The 21193-nt window shown below is 33.1% G+C and overlaps 2 protein-coding genes across 6 annotated transcripts in view; one reads left to right on the top strand and one right to left on the bottom strand.

The window, feature by feature from the left end:
* Nucleotides 1–3411: 3411 nt before the first annotated feature.
* LOC118196167 (dnaJ homolog subfamily C member 24-like) lies at nt 3412–20426 on the bottom strand. 2 transcript variants are annotated; one of them, XM_035367582.2, is made up of 2 exons: nt 19913–20426; nt 3412–3850 (listed from the first exon to the last, which is right to left on the bottom strand). In XM_035367582.2, the coding sequence occupies exon 2, from the start codon at nt 3846–3848 to the stop codon at nt 3414–3416; it is 435 nt and encodes a 144-aa protein (XP_035223473.1). In that variant the 5' UTR covers nt 3849–3850; nt 19913–20426; the 3' UTR covers nt 3412–3413. The 2 variants fall into 2 exon arrangements, with proteins under 2 accessions (XP_035223473.1, XP_085682360.1); XM_085826234.1 differs by lacking the exon at nt 19913–20426 and adding an exon at nt 19734–19845.
* A 247-nt stretch (nt 20427–20673) lies between these two features.
* Nucleotides 20674–21193, top strand: part of LOC118196166 (zinc finger homeobox protein 4-like) — a 392029-nt gene continuing 391509 nt past the window's right edge. For all 4 annotated transcript variants that reach the window (XM_035367581.2, XM_085826194.1, XM_085826186.1 and 1 more), the window contains exon 1: nt 20674–20908. The gene's annotated coding sequence lies outside the window, so the exon portion shown is untranslated. The remainder of the gene's footprint in view (nt 20909–21193) is intronic.

Below are 21193 nucleotides of genomic sequence, written 5' to 3' on the forward strand. Positions count from 1 at the left end.
GACTATGAAATTGATTTGTTATGTAATATTTAATGTGTTTTTCACTTACTGATTAAAAATATAAAAGTTCAATTGAAACATTGGCAGTTTAATTTTGTTTTACTTTCAAGTTAGTTTGATATTGTTTTTTTTTTTTTTTTTGCTTTATACTTATTTTATTTTCCTTAATTTAAAGTTAATATTGTTTAACTGAATTGTACTTATTAACATTTAACTATTTACAAGCTAATTTTCATATTTTTGCTCTGGAAAATTTACTTTTATAATAGCGTATCTAAGAAATACGCACGACCTTTCTTGTTGGTGTAGAAGGCGCACCCGCTGGAAGGTTAATGACAAAAATAGGAAAAATACATATAATGTATGGGAACATATATTAACGGAACCTATTTATGTCTTAGAAAAGCTACGCAGTGGTGCCAAAATGAAAGAGAATAATGCGAAAAGGAATTTTATGAGTGAAAATCGCATCATTTTCCACTAAAACGTTTTAACTAATTTATTTTTAATTGCAAAAATTATTGAAATATTGCAATAAAAGTGGGAGAATTCTTTTCCATTTGTCTGTGTAGTGAAAATTGTATTGTAATTCGTGTTCTTTCAGATGTTGAAATGCAACTTAAAACTATTAGGTCCAACGCTCCCATTGATATGCTTAATATTTTCAGTAATTAATTTATCGAAATTTACGAAGCAGTATATATACTTTTAGTTGTATGATGTCATTTTTATTATCATTATTATATTATTATTGATGATTTCACATACTGAATGCTCTGTGCAAAGTAAAAGTAGAATAAAAATTAAAATAAATTAAAAGCAAAAGTGTACATTTTAAAGTTTCATTTCAAATAACGGCCCACTAGCGGCAGAGTGGTAAAGTCGCTGAACACTGGTAGTTCGGTCCGAGGTTCGAATCCCGCGAACGGACTGGCTGCATGGGTGTTTTCGTGGTTTTCCCCATGTGTAATGTGTATACGAGCCAGTTTCCCTTAGAAAGTCCTCCACGAAGGCATTCCTTCCCTTAGGCAGATAGCCCTCGAGACTTTGCTACAATCAGACACACACACACTTTTTCATTTCAAATAACGATTAGAAAGTACTCCACGAAGGCGTTCTTCTCTTTGGGCAAATATTACTCAAGTGCTTTATTATTATATAATAATTCAATTCAGTTCCATTTAAATAACATACAAATTATTGCGCATTACTGAATTCTAGGCTTAAATGTTTCACGTTGTTAAAATGAATTCTAATTTATTATATTTTTTCAAACGAAGGGAAATTAAAATATTTCTTTCAAAACTAATTTAATATCTTCAGAATTATCTTTTACGGATTAGTGTGAATTTTTGGTAGATGAGTAATTTACAGGCTAAGAAACACCACAGCTGTTCTCTTTCCTAAAGCAAATCAATTTACGCGTTCTGTGTCTTCAGATTTAATTCTCGTTTAGGAATTTTAAAGAATTCTTAACCTGCTATTTATCCGCAATGTGAGAATATTTTGTAAATTTTGATATGAAAAATAGGATAAATATTGATTTACTCATTATTTCAAGTAAAAATATTCATCCATTCCATTTCCTCTCCCCATAAGTGAAGAAGAAGTCATGAATTTCAATAAATTTAAGGAAAAAAAAATTAACTGGAATATTTGCCACTTAATGTTTAAGCAACCAGAATGAAACTTTGTGTTCTTTGTTGAAACACAACAAAACCCGTTGAATTGGGATTGCAAAGGGAGTTGTAAGCTTTGTCGCATAAAACGTGCCCCTTTTTTCTTTGACCTTGAATTCATTCAAAGATCCCTAAGAAATCTCTCTTTTCTAAATATGGTGTCATAAATTCTTTGCATTTTCTGGACGAGGACACCATTTCGACATGTGGGTGGGGCAAAGTCCTTTCATGCCACGACTGCTCAACTTATGTCAATGATTTTGTGAGAAAGGAAAGCATACATTCTGAAGTTAGCAATTGATACTTACGAATGATTTCACCCTCCAGATTATTAGTCTAAAAAAGAGAAAAAAATCGATCCGCCTTTAACTTTGCCATTTTGGAATGTTTCATACTTCTAAAACCAAAATTTTCCCGTCCCTATACCTTGCCTTCTGGTGCGACTGCACCATCGTTTTTTACATTGTGAGAACCATACATTCAAACATTCTAGGTAACGTTGTTTCGTCATAATGCGAGAAACATATGTACATTTATGCAGATTCTTCCTTATTTCATTTTTTAAAAAATAGTACAGGGTGAAATTATTTGGTGGCAACAATTTGAAAAGTGATACGCCGTTTATAGTAAACCAATGCAATGCATGTTATATTAAATTACAAAAATCATTCACATTAATAAATTAAATTTCAAGCTTAATATTAGTCCTGATTTTTGGACTTGGGTTTAATGGAAGTGCTAGTGACAGATTCAATATATGAACAAAATTAAATACTTCGGAATGACATATTATGAAAGTTTCGAACTGCAAATAATATACCACATTTCCTCTTAATTTGCAAAGGTCATTCGAAATTAAGTACCAAAATCCTGTTTAGTTACTTCTTTATGAATACTTAGAAAATGTGTCTATTAATTATTTGATCATAATAACAAAGTATATAGAAATAAATCAATATACAAAATAATTACATTATAATAAATAGTTACAATTAATTTCCACTTCCACCCCCTGTTGAATTGGGATTGCAAAGGGAGAAACCTTTTCTTCAGAGGGTCGCCTTTCAAAATTTTCAGGTAAGAAACTAAGAGATACAAAGGAGCTTTTCCTATTTTCTGCTGACTCCTATGCCTGAGCTGACGTAGGTCACGAAGTTACTATTTCATAGTCGAATGATGGAATATTAACTTTTGCAAACACTGAATTTACCTATTTCATGTGCTTCCAAGGGCCCCTTTTCTGCGTCTTATATGGAACTGCGTCACTGCACCATATAGGAAGGGGGCCCATAGGAAGAGGGCCCTTAAAAACTTAAAAGAAGACAAATTCTATTATATTAAAATAAGAATTCATAGTAGTACAAACTCTAAAAATAAAAATGAAAAGCGAAAGGGAAAAAATACTTTTAAGTTTAAACATGTAAATGTAGTTCAGCAGGACATTTAAGGGTTCACCAAACCTTTGGGCTCCTATGCGACGGCATTCCTTGCATACCCTTATTTACGCCACTGATTACAGTATCTTAATGGGTGCTATGCTTATCATTTAAGACATCTCTTCTCATAAATATTATACACAGCATATTTTGTCCCTTTCAGGTTTCAAGAGGATTTCAAGAGGAAAATTAGAAGGAAAAGAGGGGAAATATGCTAGCAAATACGGTATTACATTAACTGCTATAAGAAGTTCTAACCTTCTACTAAACTTTCAGTATGAATGAACAAAAATGTATTTCAAGAGCTGCTATCATTTTTATTTTCCTTTATATCACAGTCAACAACTATGCTCAAAGAGCAATTATCACAGTCAATTAATACAAGGCCACTTTTGCTATCATCTTGGTGTAAGGCATATTGGCCACCACATCGACAATATTTTTCAAACTGTTCAAGATCCCCATTCCAAGAAAGTTCTGTAATGCTTATTTCTTCTTGAACAGGATGACAGAATTGTGATTCAGAAGCTTTTATTTTGGCATCATACATTTTACGAAGATTGTCATCTCCTAGTACTTTCCATGCTTCATCTATCAGGCAGAAATTTTGGTCATCTCCAAGTTCCTTTTTCTTGTCAGGATGGTATTTCCGAACAAGTCTGTGATAACATCTTTTCAGCTCATCCCTTGTAGCGGACATGGTAGCACCCAAAACTTCATAGTAATTTGGCATACCTATGAAAGAGAAAAATAAAATAAAAATGAAATAATACAGTAAACAGATTAACTGAACCATTTGAAAACTTATTCCTGTGAAGAGAAAAGAGAGAAAGAAAAGTCATATAGCAAATGAATGAAATAAATTACTTATAAACAAGATGCAAATTATCTCAAAAAGGGGTTCTCAACCGGTGGTAAGCAAAGAAGTATTTTTAACTATTAAATTAAAAAATTAAAACCTCAACATCCCAATTGAGTTTTTTCTCTAACACTCATAAATTTATGCCATCTGAGATTTGTTCAAGAGTGGTGGTGGTAGTAGTACTTTGTAGAAGTGGTACTAAAGGTTTTTAATTTTTGCTTAGATGGTACGCGTTAATCAAAAGGTTGAGAACCACTGATCTAAACTAATAAAATTCTTATATAGTATTAAAATATTGTTTCGGTGAAATTTAACATCTGTTATTTATTTTGACTGCATGAAAATTTAAATTTGATATATCATTAATTTGGCATATTTTTGATTGACATATTGAATGTGAAAGATTATTTAGTGCATTTTACCTTTAAGCAAGACTTTTAAATTGCATAACAGGAATTGAGATATAACTTGGATGTACTTAATATACTTGATGAGGTTACACTCATTATTCTAAGTGCAAAATGAAAATCCATTGTTTCTTATTCACTTACTCATTTCATTCAAACATCATAAAGAAGCTTTACAAAAGTAAAGGATATGAGTTATTCTAGAAAATAAAAGTTATACTAAAATTACTAGGCATGAGAATAAGACAAGATAGCAGATTTCTTGATGAAAAAAGTCTGATATGTATTTCATAAAAAATATTTTTCTTAAGTATGTTCAAGAGAAGACAAAATACGTATTGCTCTTAAATACAAATTCAGGAATTAAGTTTTATGAATTGGCAAAATTTGCAATTAAAAAAAATCTAAAGCATTTGTAAATAACTAAAGTAAAATTTACATATTTCAGTGTTAAAGCTGTGGGAAACAGGAAAATGTTTTGCGTTACATTAACATTTTTCAATATTTTTATTATTGGAATCTTTTTTCAGATTCCAATTCCATGCTTTCCCAATAGTATATGATCCCTATCTGTTTATACTCTGAACTTTGTAGGCCAGAAATTATGATGTGATTCATAATAAAACTTTAATAAAACAGTAGCTACACTTCAGCATTACTGGTTCAATAGTGTCACTAACCCCCCCCCCCTTTAAAAGAAAATACTTTTTGTTAAGACTTAGACAAATAACAAAAAAAAAAAAAAAAAAAAAAAATTACAAAGTTAAGATTTTATATAAGTAAAACCCCTTTTTATCTGATTCATGCAAAATAATTTCGGATAATACTTTCTTTTGAATAACCCAGGATCTAAAGTATACTTTCATAAAATCCAGAAATTCCTAAATTTTACACACATCATTTTCAAAAATATAGTAATTTTTCAACAGATTTAAAAAAAATAAAAATATCTGTTTATTTTTTTAACCTTAACAGCATAAAGGATTTAATACACATCTGCAACCTAAATAAATAAAAAAAAAATGGTTTACCTATTCAACCTTATAAAACACTATAACGTTTTCTAGAAATGCATTAACAAGAACTAGTCTGAAATGGCACGTTTCTGGCCGCAGCATTTTACCACGATGGAAAGAAAGACAGAAGATGGTTTAATATTTATAATGCACTTAACAAACCCTACACTAAAAGCATAGAAATATTGTTCTTCCAAAATATTAAAAGCACACATTAACGACCAAGTCAACAAAGATGCTATCTTCTGCAAAAGTCACACTCTCTATGCTAACTGCTGGAAAAAAAATCTGATTTTACTTAATAAGCATACAATATTTCTTTACAGATGCAGTTTAAAGTCTAGAATTTCACAGCTCTCCATAACTTAGTGAGCTCTGTGAACTAGTCTCCAGGGTACAGAACACTTGCCAGCTTATTCAATGTCATCATGAATATCAAGGATCACTCTACTTCAATCAAAATAATAGCAACAATAAACTTAAAAATTTAATTCATCTAATACACTCATAGCATCTCAAAAGAAAATTTGTTCATCAGAAATGCTACTGACCAGAAAAACAATTCGAAATTTGTAACTTTCTGATCTAGATTTCTCCTCTGTTTAGTTTACAAATGTAATTTCTGAGCCCAAAATCACTATTTATTAGTTCCAAAAAACATTTATTGTCACACAATCTCATAGAAATTTCAGTTCAGTTTTATATGAGTCTTCTTAATCTACAGGAAAAGACTCAGGGGTCCATCCTTCTCATATAATATCTTTGTTTGGGAGGGTCCAAGTATCAAGAAATTATTTAAAGTGCTTAACTCCTTCCTGTTCTTCAGGATAATCCTGATATAATGCATGGCACTATCCACCAAATAGATTCTGTCAGTTAGAATGGACTGCTACTGCATGACTGTGCCCTGAATCTCTTCCTACTTTTCCAGAAAGTCCTCAATGGTTGCAGGAGTCATGAACGTTTTATTCTCCATCACCTCTCACCAAGAGAAATTCCCTTTGGGCTTTCTCATGTTCCTATTAAAGGATGGTTTGCTATTATTCTTCATCAGTTATGTTTATTTGCCTGTTCCTCTACTCAATGCCTTTATTTCTACAATTACATGCTTCCTAAATAAGAAAATAAAACTCTGCTTTGCCTTTTATGTGTTGATAATGTGCAGCAATATCCGTATATGGTTCGAATCAGAGGTTTGGTGCAATGAAAGAGGTAAATAAATAAATAAAACTGCATCTTTCTGAACTGACCCCCCAAAAAAGTTTAAAATGTAAAAACAATCTTAGAAAAACAATAAAAGTAATCTATGTCAGTCCAATTCTTACAGGCCAAAGTATGCTGTGCAAAAAATTCCAAAATTATACTAACAAAAACATAGGCAAATTCAAAATAGATTGAAAAACAATAGACAAGTTTAAAAATTATTTTTAGTCAATTTGAGTATTTTACCACCACTTGTTGCTGCTATAAGCATGCAACTAGATTAGGTTTTGAACTAATTACTAATTCATTTCTGTATTATATATATATTGAGAAAGAGAAGAATAGTACACTCAAAACAGCTTTATTTTTCAATTCCCATCAAGTTCACAGCATAACTGTATTTGAAAACAGTAGAAAAATGGAATATGCCTGTACAAATCTAAGACTATTCACCATTTTTATTCTATTCTTCTCCTAAACAAAAATTAATTTTAAAAAAAAAGAGAGAGAGAGAGAAATATTGACAGGATTCTGACTTTAACATAGTACAGAGGGTTTGATCTAAACTCGTAATGCTCTTGCTGAGCCCGCAGTTTATCAGTCTGCTCTTGGACTCACTCCTACTGATACAGAAGTCCAGAAACCTGCAAAGCTTGGGACCAGAGGTTGTGCGGATTTTAGGATTTTGCAGATTTCAGGACAGAAAAGATAAATCATAATATTCAGACTAAAAGTGCAAAATAAATAAGGCATATTAGATACATTTAATTAAATTATTATATACATTAGTACAATAATTTATTATTTGCATTAAATTATTATTACATATATAAATTGATTATGTTATATTATTCATTTACATTAGTGATTACAGGGATATTTAAAAGCATAAAATATTTCATTTTTTTTTTTTTTATATATATTTCAAACATATTTCTAATGGAGGTTTGTTTTAAAACTTTAGGATGCTCCAGAGTAAGATTTTTTTTTTTTTTTTTTTGTAAATTATAGAGTCATAATCTCTTGCTCTGTGACACAGCTCTGTTCTAAAAATTTTAGATATTTTTCACCATGTTCCAGACCCTCATTAAAAGATATTTTTTCACTTCTATCAAATTCACTATCTATGTTGGTGTCGGGATTGTCCTCTTGCTGTGGTGAGTTCAAAACAGAGCCAATGATTTCATCATCAGTCATCTGATATGCCAATGTTGGCTCATCTGAACACATTATCCATTCACCAATATCTAATAAATGCAGTCTTTAATGGTGATTTTTTTTTTATATATATAACCGCAAAGTGGAATAGAATGGTCGTTTGAAAGAATTTTTTTTCAGAAGCTCTGATTTATAGTGGCATTTAATACTGTGTATTATGCCCTGGTCCATTGGTTGGAACAATGATGCAGTATTCGGGGCCAAAAAAGGGCATGACATTATCACATGTTAAAATGGTTGCATCTGGATGTACAGAGCAGTTGTCTAACAATAGTAAAATCTTGCAATCTGATGGTACTGTTACAATGTCTTCTAGCCTCTTTAAAGAAATGCTCTATGAACCATTCAGTCATAAGTTGCTTTGTGAACCATGAATTTTTATTATTCCTGTAAATCACAGGTAAGGATTTTACTTTTTTCAGAGCTCTGGAATTGGTGCTCTTACCCGATACCACTGGTTTACATTTGTTTCAGTTGCATTGCTGCATACTCAAATGGTAACTCTTTCTTTAGCTTCCTTCACCCATGGCAAGTGCACTTTCTTCGCATGTCACGTCTTTCTTGGCAAACATTGCCAAAAACGTCAGTCTCGTCCATATTAAAAACCTGTTCTGGGCTAAGATTTTCTTCTGCCATTAACACAGAAAATTCATCAATAAACTCCTCTGCAGTATCTTTATCTGCTGAAAGGTTTTCCCCACATGCTTTCAGATAACGTGTACTATGTCTCTGTTTAAATCTGTTCAGCCAACCACTGCTGAAATCGCACGGCTCCTCTATTTTTAAATCAGCATGAATCTGCTTCCCCTTTTCTCTCAGGAGCGGTCCTGAAATTGGTATCTCATCACTGCGCCACTGCCGGAACCACTTGAACATCAGCATTGATTCTTGCCAATTTCGCCTCATGCAAAGACTTCCGATTTCGGATTCCAGTGTTAGAATCACTGTTGCTGTAAAATTTCAACAGCTTTTCTTTATATTTCCGTATATCATACACAGTCCATGTCGCAATTCCATACGATTCTGCTATAAACCGAGAAGTAGCACCTGCCTCCATCTTTTGCAGAATTTCCACTTTTTGCATTACTGTCAATGCAACGTGTTTACGTTTTTCAACATTGCAAGCAGTAAAATCATGAGTGCATTTTTTATCAGTCTTTGTGTTAAAAAGCACTGAAATTTAAAATATTCTTAATTTATCCACAAAATATCCAGATAAAAAAAACTGGCATGACTAAACAATTTTTTGAAGTAACAAAACTCAGAACTTACAACAACATGAATCGTGAACTTGAAAGAAAAGTTGAGCGAATCGTCTACTTTTTTACCTTGTTGCAGATCGGAGGGAAAAAACTTTTATCATGATGTCAATAATTTGGTATTTCCGTTATGACTTATTATTATTTGGTAAGTATTTTTTCTTCGATATTTCGTCCGCCATGTTGCGGTTTCCAGAACTTAAAAACTGAATGTTTATATTTTGAGAGGCAACGGATTTTGATCTGTGGATTTTCGGTATTTGACTGTACAACTTTTTTTAATAACTTTGCAGCATCTTTTATTTGATAAGTGATAAAGAAAAGTGGTTTGGATGCAAAAATGAGGATCGAGACTAATAGCCTCTCTAGCAATACTACTACTCCTACAACTAATAATAATTCATTTCCCAATTAAAATCAGAAATGAGTATGTAAACTAGTCAGATTTCACTAATTTTAAAAAGATACACTGCATAAAATTAACGAACCTCAAATCAAAAAATCCTTCATTCTACATTCAAATTTCTCAAAAGTTTGCTTGCATTAAAGAACACATAAGACAGTTGACATTAAAAAAAAAAAAAAAATTACATGAGTTTTTACTCAGCAATTCTGAATTGAAATATACATGATGAATAAAGTGAAAGATCAGTCAGGAATTTCTTTACTAAAATTAGAGAATGTTGCACACACCAAGGGAAACATAAAACACTGAAATTTAAGAGCAAAATGCTTTAAATTCTTTGGGTAACATGCTTTTCTGAACTTCAATACAAACTAAAAATAAAAAGGGCTTTTAAAAAATACTGAATGGACTTCGTATTTTCCTTTTCCAACCCTCTTTGGGAATTCTTGGCTGCTTTGCTCACCTGATATAAAGTAAAGCATAAAACGTTACGTAAAAACTGTATGTAATGTCTGCAACGAATGAGTAGCAAAACAATCGAGTAACTCCCAAGTGGCAGATGAAATGAGAGATTTCACAATAGGATAAGAAAGCAGAGGAAACATAAAAAAAAAACTAAGCTTTGAAACAAAAATAGTATGTACCTTACAGCACTGTTTCCCTCTGCTTACTCTAAATCAAATATGCAGCATCTTAACATGAAACTAAATTGCTGGTGTTGGCAGTCACAATTTCTCAGGAGAGCAACATATGCAGAGGAATGATAACCCAGCTACTGCCTACAGTAAACACTTTAAGACATAATAAATTTCCTGTACATCATAGACTGGTAAATATTACAACCCTTTTTAAATCTATTCATAAACAGGAGTTGAGAAGCAACTGAGATGTCAGGCCTCTCACCTAATTAGTGTGCTTGTATTTAAATACATTTTAAAGAAATTACACCTGGCATAAAGACAAATCACAAATTCCAGACTATTCATTGAGGTGAATTTATGTACTTCCTTCATATTTTAATATAAATATAAAGAATATAAGTAAATTTCGGTTTTAGAAAAAGAGCTTTACTGAAATTCGCACATATATCATACATCAATCACAAGGCATGGCCTAATATATGTATACTGATTGCCAATATATATATAAATTAAAATTAAAAATTATATTCAGATACAAGAAATTAAAGCAAAGACGAAATTTGCTGAAAACAGTATAATTAACCACTGCATAAAACTGAGAAAACTGAACAAAAAATTGCTAATAATTTTTATATAATAAATTAAAATTTAAATTAATATAATTTTATAAAATAGTATATTAATTAATTTTAAAAAAAGCATATCCAGATACAGCAGAGCAGAACCAAAATGAAATTCAAGCAAAAAATTGTAAACAGCCACTGGATGAATCTAAGAGAAACACACACACACAAAAAAAAAAAAGTTTTTAAAAAATTAAATTATTTTACATTATTTACATGCGTTGTTCCTTGTGTGTCGAAGGAGGTGGTCAAAGGAGGAAGTGAGAGTGGTTATCCGTTATGAATGGGCACGTGGAGTATCAGGAACAGAAAAGTGGAAGTCTATGGGCCAGGTGTGATGTCGAAGCAAATGGTGCAGAGATGGTGTCGCACATTCAGTGATGGACGTCAGCAAGTGGAGGACATACCGAGAGCTGGACGGACGCGCACGGCCACCACAGATGCAAATGTCAGGAAGGTGGATGACATGATTAGAGCAAACCGGCGGGCGTATCACCATCGATGAAGTAGTGGAAGAACTTGAAATCTCACATGAGTGAGCTCAAAACATCATCCACGACATTCTTCGATACAGAAAAGTGTCAGCACGATGGGTGCCCTGACAATTGACTTCAACACACAAGGAACAACGCATGGGGGTCAGCCTGGAACATCTCGCGCGTTAGCATGAAGATGGCAATGACTTTCTGTTTCGGATTGTGACGGGGGATGAAACGTGGGTCCACCATTTCACGCCAGAAACAAGCCGGTCAACGCTTCTTCCATATGCAAAGCCCTGATTTTTTCCTGGACAGCTTTTTGAAGCTTATCAAGCGATATGACAAATGTCTCAATGTACTTGGTACCTATGTGGAAAAATAAAGGTATGTCATATCTTTAATGTCTCATTCTATTTTTTGACTTTCATACACAACTCTGACCACAGTCGACAAGGGAAACTTATTTTTCAACTTACCTACGTATCTTTTACTTCAATTTTAAATTATAATTAATTTTAAATATGATAAAATTCTGATGAATAGTATTTCACCTTTGTTTGATTGCTCTATCATAAGAAGTGCTGTTCCTCAACATGCAAAGTTATCGCCAAACATGAACCAAACTACGGAAATCGAGCATTCAGACCTTAAGTGGGGGAAGTTAAGAAAATCTAGAATTCGTAGATGAACAAAGAAGATGCTATAAACTTCTTTCAACAAAAGGAAATTTTAACCATGACAACATATTTTTTCCCCAAATAATCAGGCCATATATGTAAAAAGTGCTGTCGAAGGTACAACATCATTAGGAATTGGTTGTCAGTATATCGTACAAAAGGAGGCACCTGTGCATTCATGCAGGCATATTAGGTATTACTGTGTCTAACTGCTAAGCTTCTATCCCAGTAGGAATTCTGAGGAAGAACACCTATGAGCAAGGGTCTCCCACCCCTCTTCCTCTACCACCAGCACCTCAAAAGGATTTCGACTCACCATGTATTTTGAGCCCCTCTTGCCCCGCACACATTATATGCTTAACAAATATCCATAACTTCTCCAGGATTCAAACCCAGGCCCTTTTCCAAAGTAGTAACATGTATCCCACACATCATGGAAATCAAAACATACCATCATTATTGCTAAACAACTTTGACATTTACAAGGATACAAAAAGGTTAATTACTTAAATTAACCCCTACATTAAAAGTTTCTATATTCTACAATTGAGGAGAAAATTGTAAACGTGTAGTGGCAACACTATGTGCTAAACCCATGCAAGGAGGTAAAATCAAATATATATATATATAAATATATATATATATATATACTGGTTACAAATATCCTTTGGTACTTTTCCGTTTTGCCTGCACAAATCTCGCCAAGCAGACTTTATGGACGACAACACACAGTATACACATAACAAATGTTAGTTCTAAGAAATTTTTATTTTAAAGGTATAAACATTTTAATATCATTTAAAATTTTGTAAAATGGTAATAAATAAAGATAATAAATGTGTAAAATGATAATAAATAAAGACAATAAATTTGTAAAAAGACATTATTTTAAAAATTTACTATGCTTTCACAGTTTGACAAGCTGATTCGGCGTTTCATATCACGTGAACCCGAGTGATATCATGTCATGTAAACTACGCTACAAAAATCTAATCCTCTCAGTAATTATCTACATTAATTTCAAGTTAAATCTTAATTTGGATTACAAGTTTAAATGCAAGAATTATTTCAATTCGTACGAATCGCTTATTCAGAAATTATGTAAAACTGCAGTGCTTTACTTCGCTAGTACATTCTTATCAAAACTGATGAATTTAACCCTTTTCTATATTTCTGCCTTCGGGTGAGCTGTGTGATTGCATCCTAATTGACTTAATTACCACAAATGGCCTTAGAGCATAAAATTGAACTATCTGGTAAATTACAGTATTCAAAGAAACAATCTGATAAGAAATAGCTGCAAATTGTTTTGAAAATGAGGTGCAAAAAGTTACCAGCGAGGATATTCCATTTGACATCGGTTGTACCATTTTGGCGACTTTATTGCTTGCGCCGACAAAATGGAAAAGTACCCATCCTTCTTACTTAACATCACTAGGACCTACTGCATAACTTTTAGAAGAGCAGTTAGTGTCCTTGGAAGGATCTTCCTTTTGCATGTAAAATCTGAAGAAGAAGGTGTTTGTCAACTAGTAAAACAAATGCAAAAACCAGCAATCTTAGATGATGAAGCATTTCACCCTGACAGATAGAATAAGCAAGTTCCACACCAGCACACACACACACACACACACAAAAAAAAAAAAAAAAAAAAAAAAAAAAAAAAAAAAAAAACCTTGTTCCCAAAAATTCAACCATATAGATTACCCCTCAATTACCGAGTTAAAAATTGACACGGTTCAAAAGTTAAAGACAATGTTGGAAGAGCTTTTGTAGTATTTAAGTCAAGAACAGATAGAATATTAATGGAAAGGTTACCTACACTGCAACATGTGAAATACAATATACACACACTGGCCAATGAATAAGAAACCCAAGACCAATATTTTATTGGACCACCTTTTGCATGGATAACTGCTCTGATTTGTTTGGGGATGAGTCTACATGCTTCTGGAGTGTATTTACTTACAAAGAATACCATGCATTGTCTATGCAGTATTTTAGATCTTGTAAATTAGATGAAAGGAGAGTGGTGTCGGATGCATCTTTCCACCATATTCCACACATTTTCTATGGGGTTAAGATCTGGGCTATGTGGTGGCCAAGGAAGGTGTTGGAAGTTAGACAGATATTCAAAGAAACAATCTTGAATACTTCTAGCATGTTGTATAGTTGCATTATTGTCTATGAAGTATCCGTCATCATTATGGTAAAAATGCAACATTGCAGGGTGTACTTGATCTGCCAGCATATCTCGGTATCTCATGGCTGTTTGTTTATCCTCGAGGAACACCAAGGCACCACTTCCATGTCAGCAGAACATTTCCCACATCATGATACTCCTACCAGAGTGAGAGTAGGCCAAGATGGCTTCATGGGGTTCTTGCCAAATTCGATGTCTGTCATCAATGCAAAATAAGGTGTAGCGTGATTCATTCGACCACATTACCCATTTCCAATTGTCAGGTGTCCAATGTCTTCTTTCCTGACACCACTGCAAATGAATTCTTTCATGTTGGGCAGAAATGAGTGGTTTTTCTCACAGCATTCTATGTATTCCTATCTTCTGCACATGATTCGAGCTGAAATCTGTTGGGAAAAGCCTTGGTTGACGATCTGTGTCACTTGAAGCACAGTAGAGTCCCTGTTCTCCTGTACAATTCATTGGAGCTGCTTTTGAAAACCTAGTGCGATTTGCTGTCTTTGAAATCAAGGCCCCTGCTAAACAGGCACCAACAAACAAGCCCTTTTTCAAATGGTGAAAGATTTGACATTTTTCGCATTTTACTTCATTCATTGTGAAAAGCACTCTTACACCTTACTTATCCTAGCATTCTAATCACATGTAGCCCACATCATAAAAAAAAATTTGCATACTTCATCTCTAGCATGCATTCAAGTGAAAATCTTAAAGGTTTCTAATTCATAAGCCAGTGTGTGTAATACGATAGTGAGACAACAGCTACAGCTGAGGCCATACAATAATTACATAACAAGCAACTTTATAATGTCAAAACTAATAGTCTCTCTTCATTGGATGCAATTTCAAATCCTCAACATGCTTCTCTCCAAGCATTGCTAACATGTAAAATGACCTAAGAAAATCTTAAGATCACAATTATACACTGAAATGGATTAAAGAACATATTATAATGATCTTGCAAATGATGCTGTAATGGGAAGAATGGCTGACAAACTGAAATCTTATGGCCCTTATCTCCCAGAAAAGCTTAAAATTAAAATAGCCTAATGGCAAGAGTGGGACCTTGGGTGAACAGACTGAGGAGTGAATTATCACACTAATTATGTAGATATACACCAAAATATTAATAATCCGCAGTTAGCAAGAAACATTTCGGCGATGGTCCATTTCCTGTGTAATCAGAGACACAGAACTCTTCAGCTGCAGAGAAACAGGAAATTCAGAGAATTAACTGGCAAACTGTCCTATAATCAACAGTGTACATAAAAAAAATTCCAGCAATAAATAGGCATGCATATTATAAATACTTAATCAAGTAAAGACATTTAATTGATTAGTTCACAACATCATGGAAAAATTATCCATACTTGGAACATACTTGTATCTATCTCGCTACATAAATATAATGATGTAAAGTACATTTCATTCAGGAAGTAAAAATGTTCTTATATTGTAAATATTATCAAAATTGCATTGTAACAAATATATTCTTCCAAAATTGTAATGTTACAAACAGTGTATCAAAACTGTTATTATTGTATAAAATTATATTACATCAAATACATTGTGTACCAACTGTTCTGTATGCATGTATAAAATGTATTATACCAAATTTATTGCTTACACCTTAGGTATGCTTTACGCATGCGCACTTGATTTTTTTTCTCTCCCACAAAAAAACATATGGAGAGTTCCGATTCTTAATTTCACTTCAGCACTAAATAAAATACCTCATTATAAACCATTCTACATAGAAACATTGTTGATTTTACACCTACTAATATTTTATATTCTGGATGCCCAACATGGTGAATCATTATTTATTACATTTTGCTTTCATCACCGCATGTTTATCAGCATATGGCAACTTGAGTAATAACTCATGCGGCTATGCCTATTTACAGAATTTTTTTTACACTAGTAATTGAATAGGAAAGAATATGATAACCTTTTATGTTAACATTACGCTTGGCGATGTTTAAAGTTAAATGCACTAAGAAATGTTGACAAAAAATTTAACAAAAAATTCTTTTCATATGCTAAAAGTAGATTTTGCTCATGATACTAATGGGCCAAAGATTACATTTAGTGCAGTATGAATTAAGAATAATTGATTTGTTACTCACATAAATCCAGAACCGGCTCGTATGGCCGAATTTAGCGAAAACAAAATTTTTGGAATTTAGAGAAGCACCGAGCAACAAAATTAAGAGATGATAACATTTTTAGAATTTAGGGAAAGCACTGACATCCAAAATTTAGAACTTATGAAGGGGCTTCGTAGCAGAATTTAGGACCCACAGAGACTGAATCAGGTTGTAAGATATCTAACACCGGCTCTCGATAAATATATGTACGTACGTATATATATATATAATAAGTATATCAGTGCTGACTGTCATATATAAAGTGTTTGTAAGATATAAAAATATGATGGAAATTTAATAACAAATTAAACTTAAATGGAATAAATTGACAACAGACTTTTAAATTACTAAGTTTTAATTAAAGTGTAACCCCTTCAATATAACTGTTTTCCCTGCAGTCATGGCAATGCAAAAACTTTTGCCCAATCGCTGTGCATGATTAAAACAAAGTGGTCCGAGATTACAATTACTACAACAACTATTATGTACTTTCTTGTTGCCTATACTGGCTAGCTTAAATAATATCTCTTGCTTGGCTGCTTATATTTATTATTAAAAATGTAAAGCATCGTAACCAAAATTGTGAGGAATGCAGATTGTTCCCATTGTGCTGTACCATGCCGAAGAGTTATAAACAAGTAATAAAGATGTATTTGGGTTTTATCAAGCAAATTTTTAATTCTTCAAAAGGTCCCATCATTTTCTACTATGCAATCAACATATCAGTGATCTTCTAACTTCAATCCACTCATGACTGCAAAATAATTAGTGTTTTCACTAGTTAAGGACTCATCTAATAACAAATTATCTGCAATGAACTAAATTATCATCACATGTATACTATATGGATATTTTTAATAAAGATGGGCATGACATTATACTAATTAACTGTATGGTAAAGGAATAGTGCCCATGTTCTCCATCACTTACTCACTCACTACAGCAGTCGGCATCACTAACAATTGTCCTGGTTGGGCAGCCAATATTGCTAATAGGTATAAATGGGCCCGACAACAGCATTTCACTATAGGTTGTACAAGTATAGTGTGAACATTAACTGTAAAGCTCCGCTTTAATTTTGGAAAACACCTCAGGAAGCAGTCCAAGGATCTCCCATCCCTTATCCCCTACCACTAACCACTTGAGAGGATTCCCAGCTCCTCGGAAATTTTTTTGCCACTTTTGCTACTAAGACACTGTACACCAGGCGTTCTTAACTTTGTGCACCCGCGACTGTCCATTGTATACTATATTAATATCAAACGTGGCCAACCTGCGGCCCAAAAATTGCATTAAATGCAACTATTTTGAATCTTTTATTACCTTTTTAATGTACGGTATTGTTCATGATGCTTATGACTGCAATAAAATAAAGAAATATTAAGAATCGTTATACTTTTTTTTACTGTGCCTGCTAGCATTTTCTGTTTGTCAGATATGCCCAGGCAGGGAATAAAGTTAAGAACCCCTGCTGTACACTTACAAACATCCATGCCTTCTCCAGGATTCAAACCTGGGTCCACTGGGACAACAGTCAGCACCACTAACTACTACACCATCTGCAATATTACCAATTATTATACAATTATTAATTAGCAATATTTCCAACAAAACTCCATTTTCCATTTCATTGCTAGCCAGCACATTAAAACGTCATTCAATTAAATTTAATCAATCAATGGTTCTAAAGATCTGGTGACACCTATTTCAAACACAGAACTGGACGTGCTTGAGATGTGAAATGAGTGCAACATTTAAAAACTCGCAAATGAATGATGAAAAGTTTCTTTTTCTGACATTCATCTGAATTTAAAAAATAATAATTCTACAAGGAAATAAAATCTTCTCGCTTTAACATACCCTCAATAGCACTAGTTTAAATCATTTCACTTTACTGATGCAGCAAAGGAGTAATTTGATAAACAATTTTACATTCTTATCCTAAAACATAACAGATGCAAATTATTCTTGTAAAATTTAAAAAAAATAAATAAATAAAAATTGCTAACATCAAGCATGCTTTCTTGACATACATATTTTGCTTCTAAAATAATTTCTCTTCATTAAATCATAAAATTCGAACATTACTTCGAAAAATTCCTGAATAATTACACCTACTTAAAACCAAAAGGCCCGACTCAAATTTCTTTTTCCGGTTTAATCCTAGTATCCGGTGCACACGGGATTTGGCTACTTTTGGCAACTTTTTGATGAGCATTAAAAATGGGTCATATACGATGAGTAGTTAACGAGTCATTTAAAGAAAATATACAGTTAAACATAGTATATACTATGTATATAGTATGTATACTATGTGTGTATATACATATACTATGTGTGTATAGTATATATATATATATATAGACGTTCTTTGGATCATTTTTGGTGATGGCGATAATTTTCAAAGTCGCGCCAAGGCTGCACTGTATACTAGGATTTTACCCTTTTTCCTTTAACATGAATTTATAGGTTTCAGAAAAATCTGCAACACATACACAATTATTTAATTACAGTTGTTATATTCATAGAACATATCAAGTAAAACTATCTACATAAAAAGATACAGATTTTAATTTGCCTGAAATATAAATGACAAGAATAGTAAAGGTAAGTGTTCTCTGTCAAAACAAGATATTCATTCATGCAATTAAGTTACCAATTAATTATTACAAACTTGAAGTTTGTGCAAATTTATTGTTAATGTACATTTTATTAAAAGAAAATCTACAAAAATATATGCCTTTCAATAACACAACAATTAAGAAATAACTATTTATTAGTGCTGACTATTTTGTTTACTTATATATAAGATCTCCTGAATATAAAAATTAATTCTTCAGAGCACATTTACAAGTAACACATCAGCTCAATAAGCTAAATAGATTGGATGAATTATATTTACTTACATATTTGCTTCTTCAATACAATGACATAATGTAGCAATTTTAAGTTTTCCTAACATTATAAAGCACTAAAGGTCGGTAAAATCTATGTTTATATTAATCTACTAACAATTATTTCATAAAAATAGTTGCACACATATAGTTGCACAAATCTACAAAAATGTAAATCTAACATGCAACTTCGATTTCTTTTCTTTATAATATTCAAAAAATAACATAATACTGAAGGGAGGTTAATAAAAAATGCAGACTGGATAATTACTTCAATTATGCTGAATATGTTTACTAAATAAATATAAATGTTAAAAAGCAAATAACTGTTGAAGTCATTTACAGAGTAAATGAAACGTATTCCTCAATCCCGTCAAATAACGCCTTTTTTAAAATGTAATTAGATCATTACATTTCTACATATTCGCTTTAAAACCAAGAATACGAGCTTCGCAACTTTAAAGTATAAGTATAAAGTGAATTACAATCAAAAATACTTGGTTTCGCGCCTCAGTTAATACAAACAATGTATCACAGAAAAGTAAAGTAAGTAGTATAAAGAAATAAGTTCGACAAAACGTACTTAGTTGTACCATCGTCATCGATCCTTGGGCATAAACACAGCGATGACATAATCGGTCACCGCTGAAGCACTAAGCCTAATACGGCTCCTTAAGCCTAACACGGAATGGAAGTAGCTTAGAAAATTAGAATACAAATATAGAAAAAGCAGTAGCTACTAGTCTGAATATACGTACTTACCGCGTAAATTATAGCAACAAATAGATCCCTGGAATTATTCAGCAAGGCACACACATATCCTTTACAGCAGCGATTACATAATAAAAACTGTAAACAAACTCACGTCTCTCATGAGTACGCCATGACAGTTTTTTTTTACAGTTATTTCCCAGAATGCTTAGCGGCTAGAGGTGAAACTTGCGCATGCGTCCTCCAATCCAATTAATTTTTTGAATAATTAATTAGCAGAGTAAAAATACCTTCTCCTGTGAATAAGGCTATTTTCACGGCTGGCCCGTGACTAAGATACTCTTTACTGTTGCGGGTGGTGACAAAAACATAGCAGGAACGGAAGACGCCAAAGAAGGCTTCAGAGCCAAATTGCATGCGGATAGCGCGATCAGAGGCGAGAAAAATCTGCGTGGCGTCGACGTTAAAACACTCCGATGACTCACCCGGCCATTTTTAGCTAGATTGGCGCGTGTTAATTAGGCGCCGGCATTAGCCCGATGAGACGATCCTTTGCGAGCCGCGGCCACGACCGTTGCTCGACGAGCTCTCTGCTGTGGAGCACGACCGCATCGAAGCCAGCTGTGAGTCGAAGTTATCGATTTTTTTAGGGGGGCCGATAGTAGAAGTGTCTGACTGCTCCCACATGTGTCACATTTTCATGGCGCACGCGGCGAAGCAACATTAATTCCACCATTGTTAATGACTTGTGCTGCGATTTGCCGCCGGAACGTTCAGTTTTGCGTGGCGCTCCGCGAGTGCTGCACGCGTCTTGTATTCCTTCGTCTGAGGTGGAAAAAGTAAACGAGTTTTTTTTTTTTCCCCTCATCACTTTTGTTTATATTGCTTTCTCTTCTTATTGCACGGCGTGGTGGCTTTTCGTATTCATATTCAGCTCCTCTAGGTCGATGTGGCCTGACAACTTTTCATTAACAAGAAATTTGCGAGATATATATGGCAACAACTAGAAGCAGACGATGTTTCACACCTTTTCGGATGCTCTCATTGGTAAGTTGATCAGGTTTCTGTTTCTCGTACCGGAAAGTTTGAATTTTAGCATTAAACTTTCGCGTTCAAAGTTCAGTTTAAAATTGAGTGTTATAAAAATGACTTGTTCTGTGCATTTTCACGCTTATTCCGAATTGTTTGAAACATGGCATATTTTTTTTTTTTATCTGTACTTAAAAACGTTGCAAATATGTAAAGCATTCTGTATTTATTATTTTGAAATTCATGATTAGTCCGTACGTTGCGCGAATTTACGTGACTCTAATTTTGCGGTTTAGGTGTTCC

Source organism: Stegodyphus dumicola, chromosome 1, assembly GCF_044657685.1.
Source record: "Stegodyphus dumicola isolate Sdum_Otavi_A_Nest chromosome 1, ASM4465768v1".
Lineage (NCBI taxonomy): Eukaryota > Metazoa > Arthropoda > Arachnida > Araneae > Eresidae > Stegodyphus > Stegodyphus dumicola.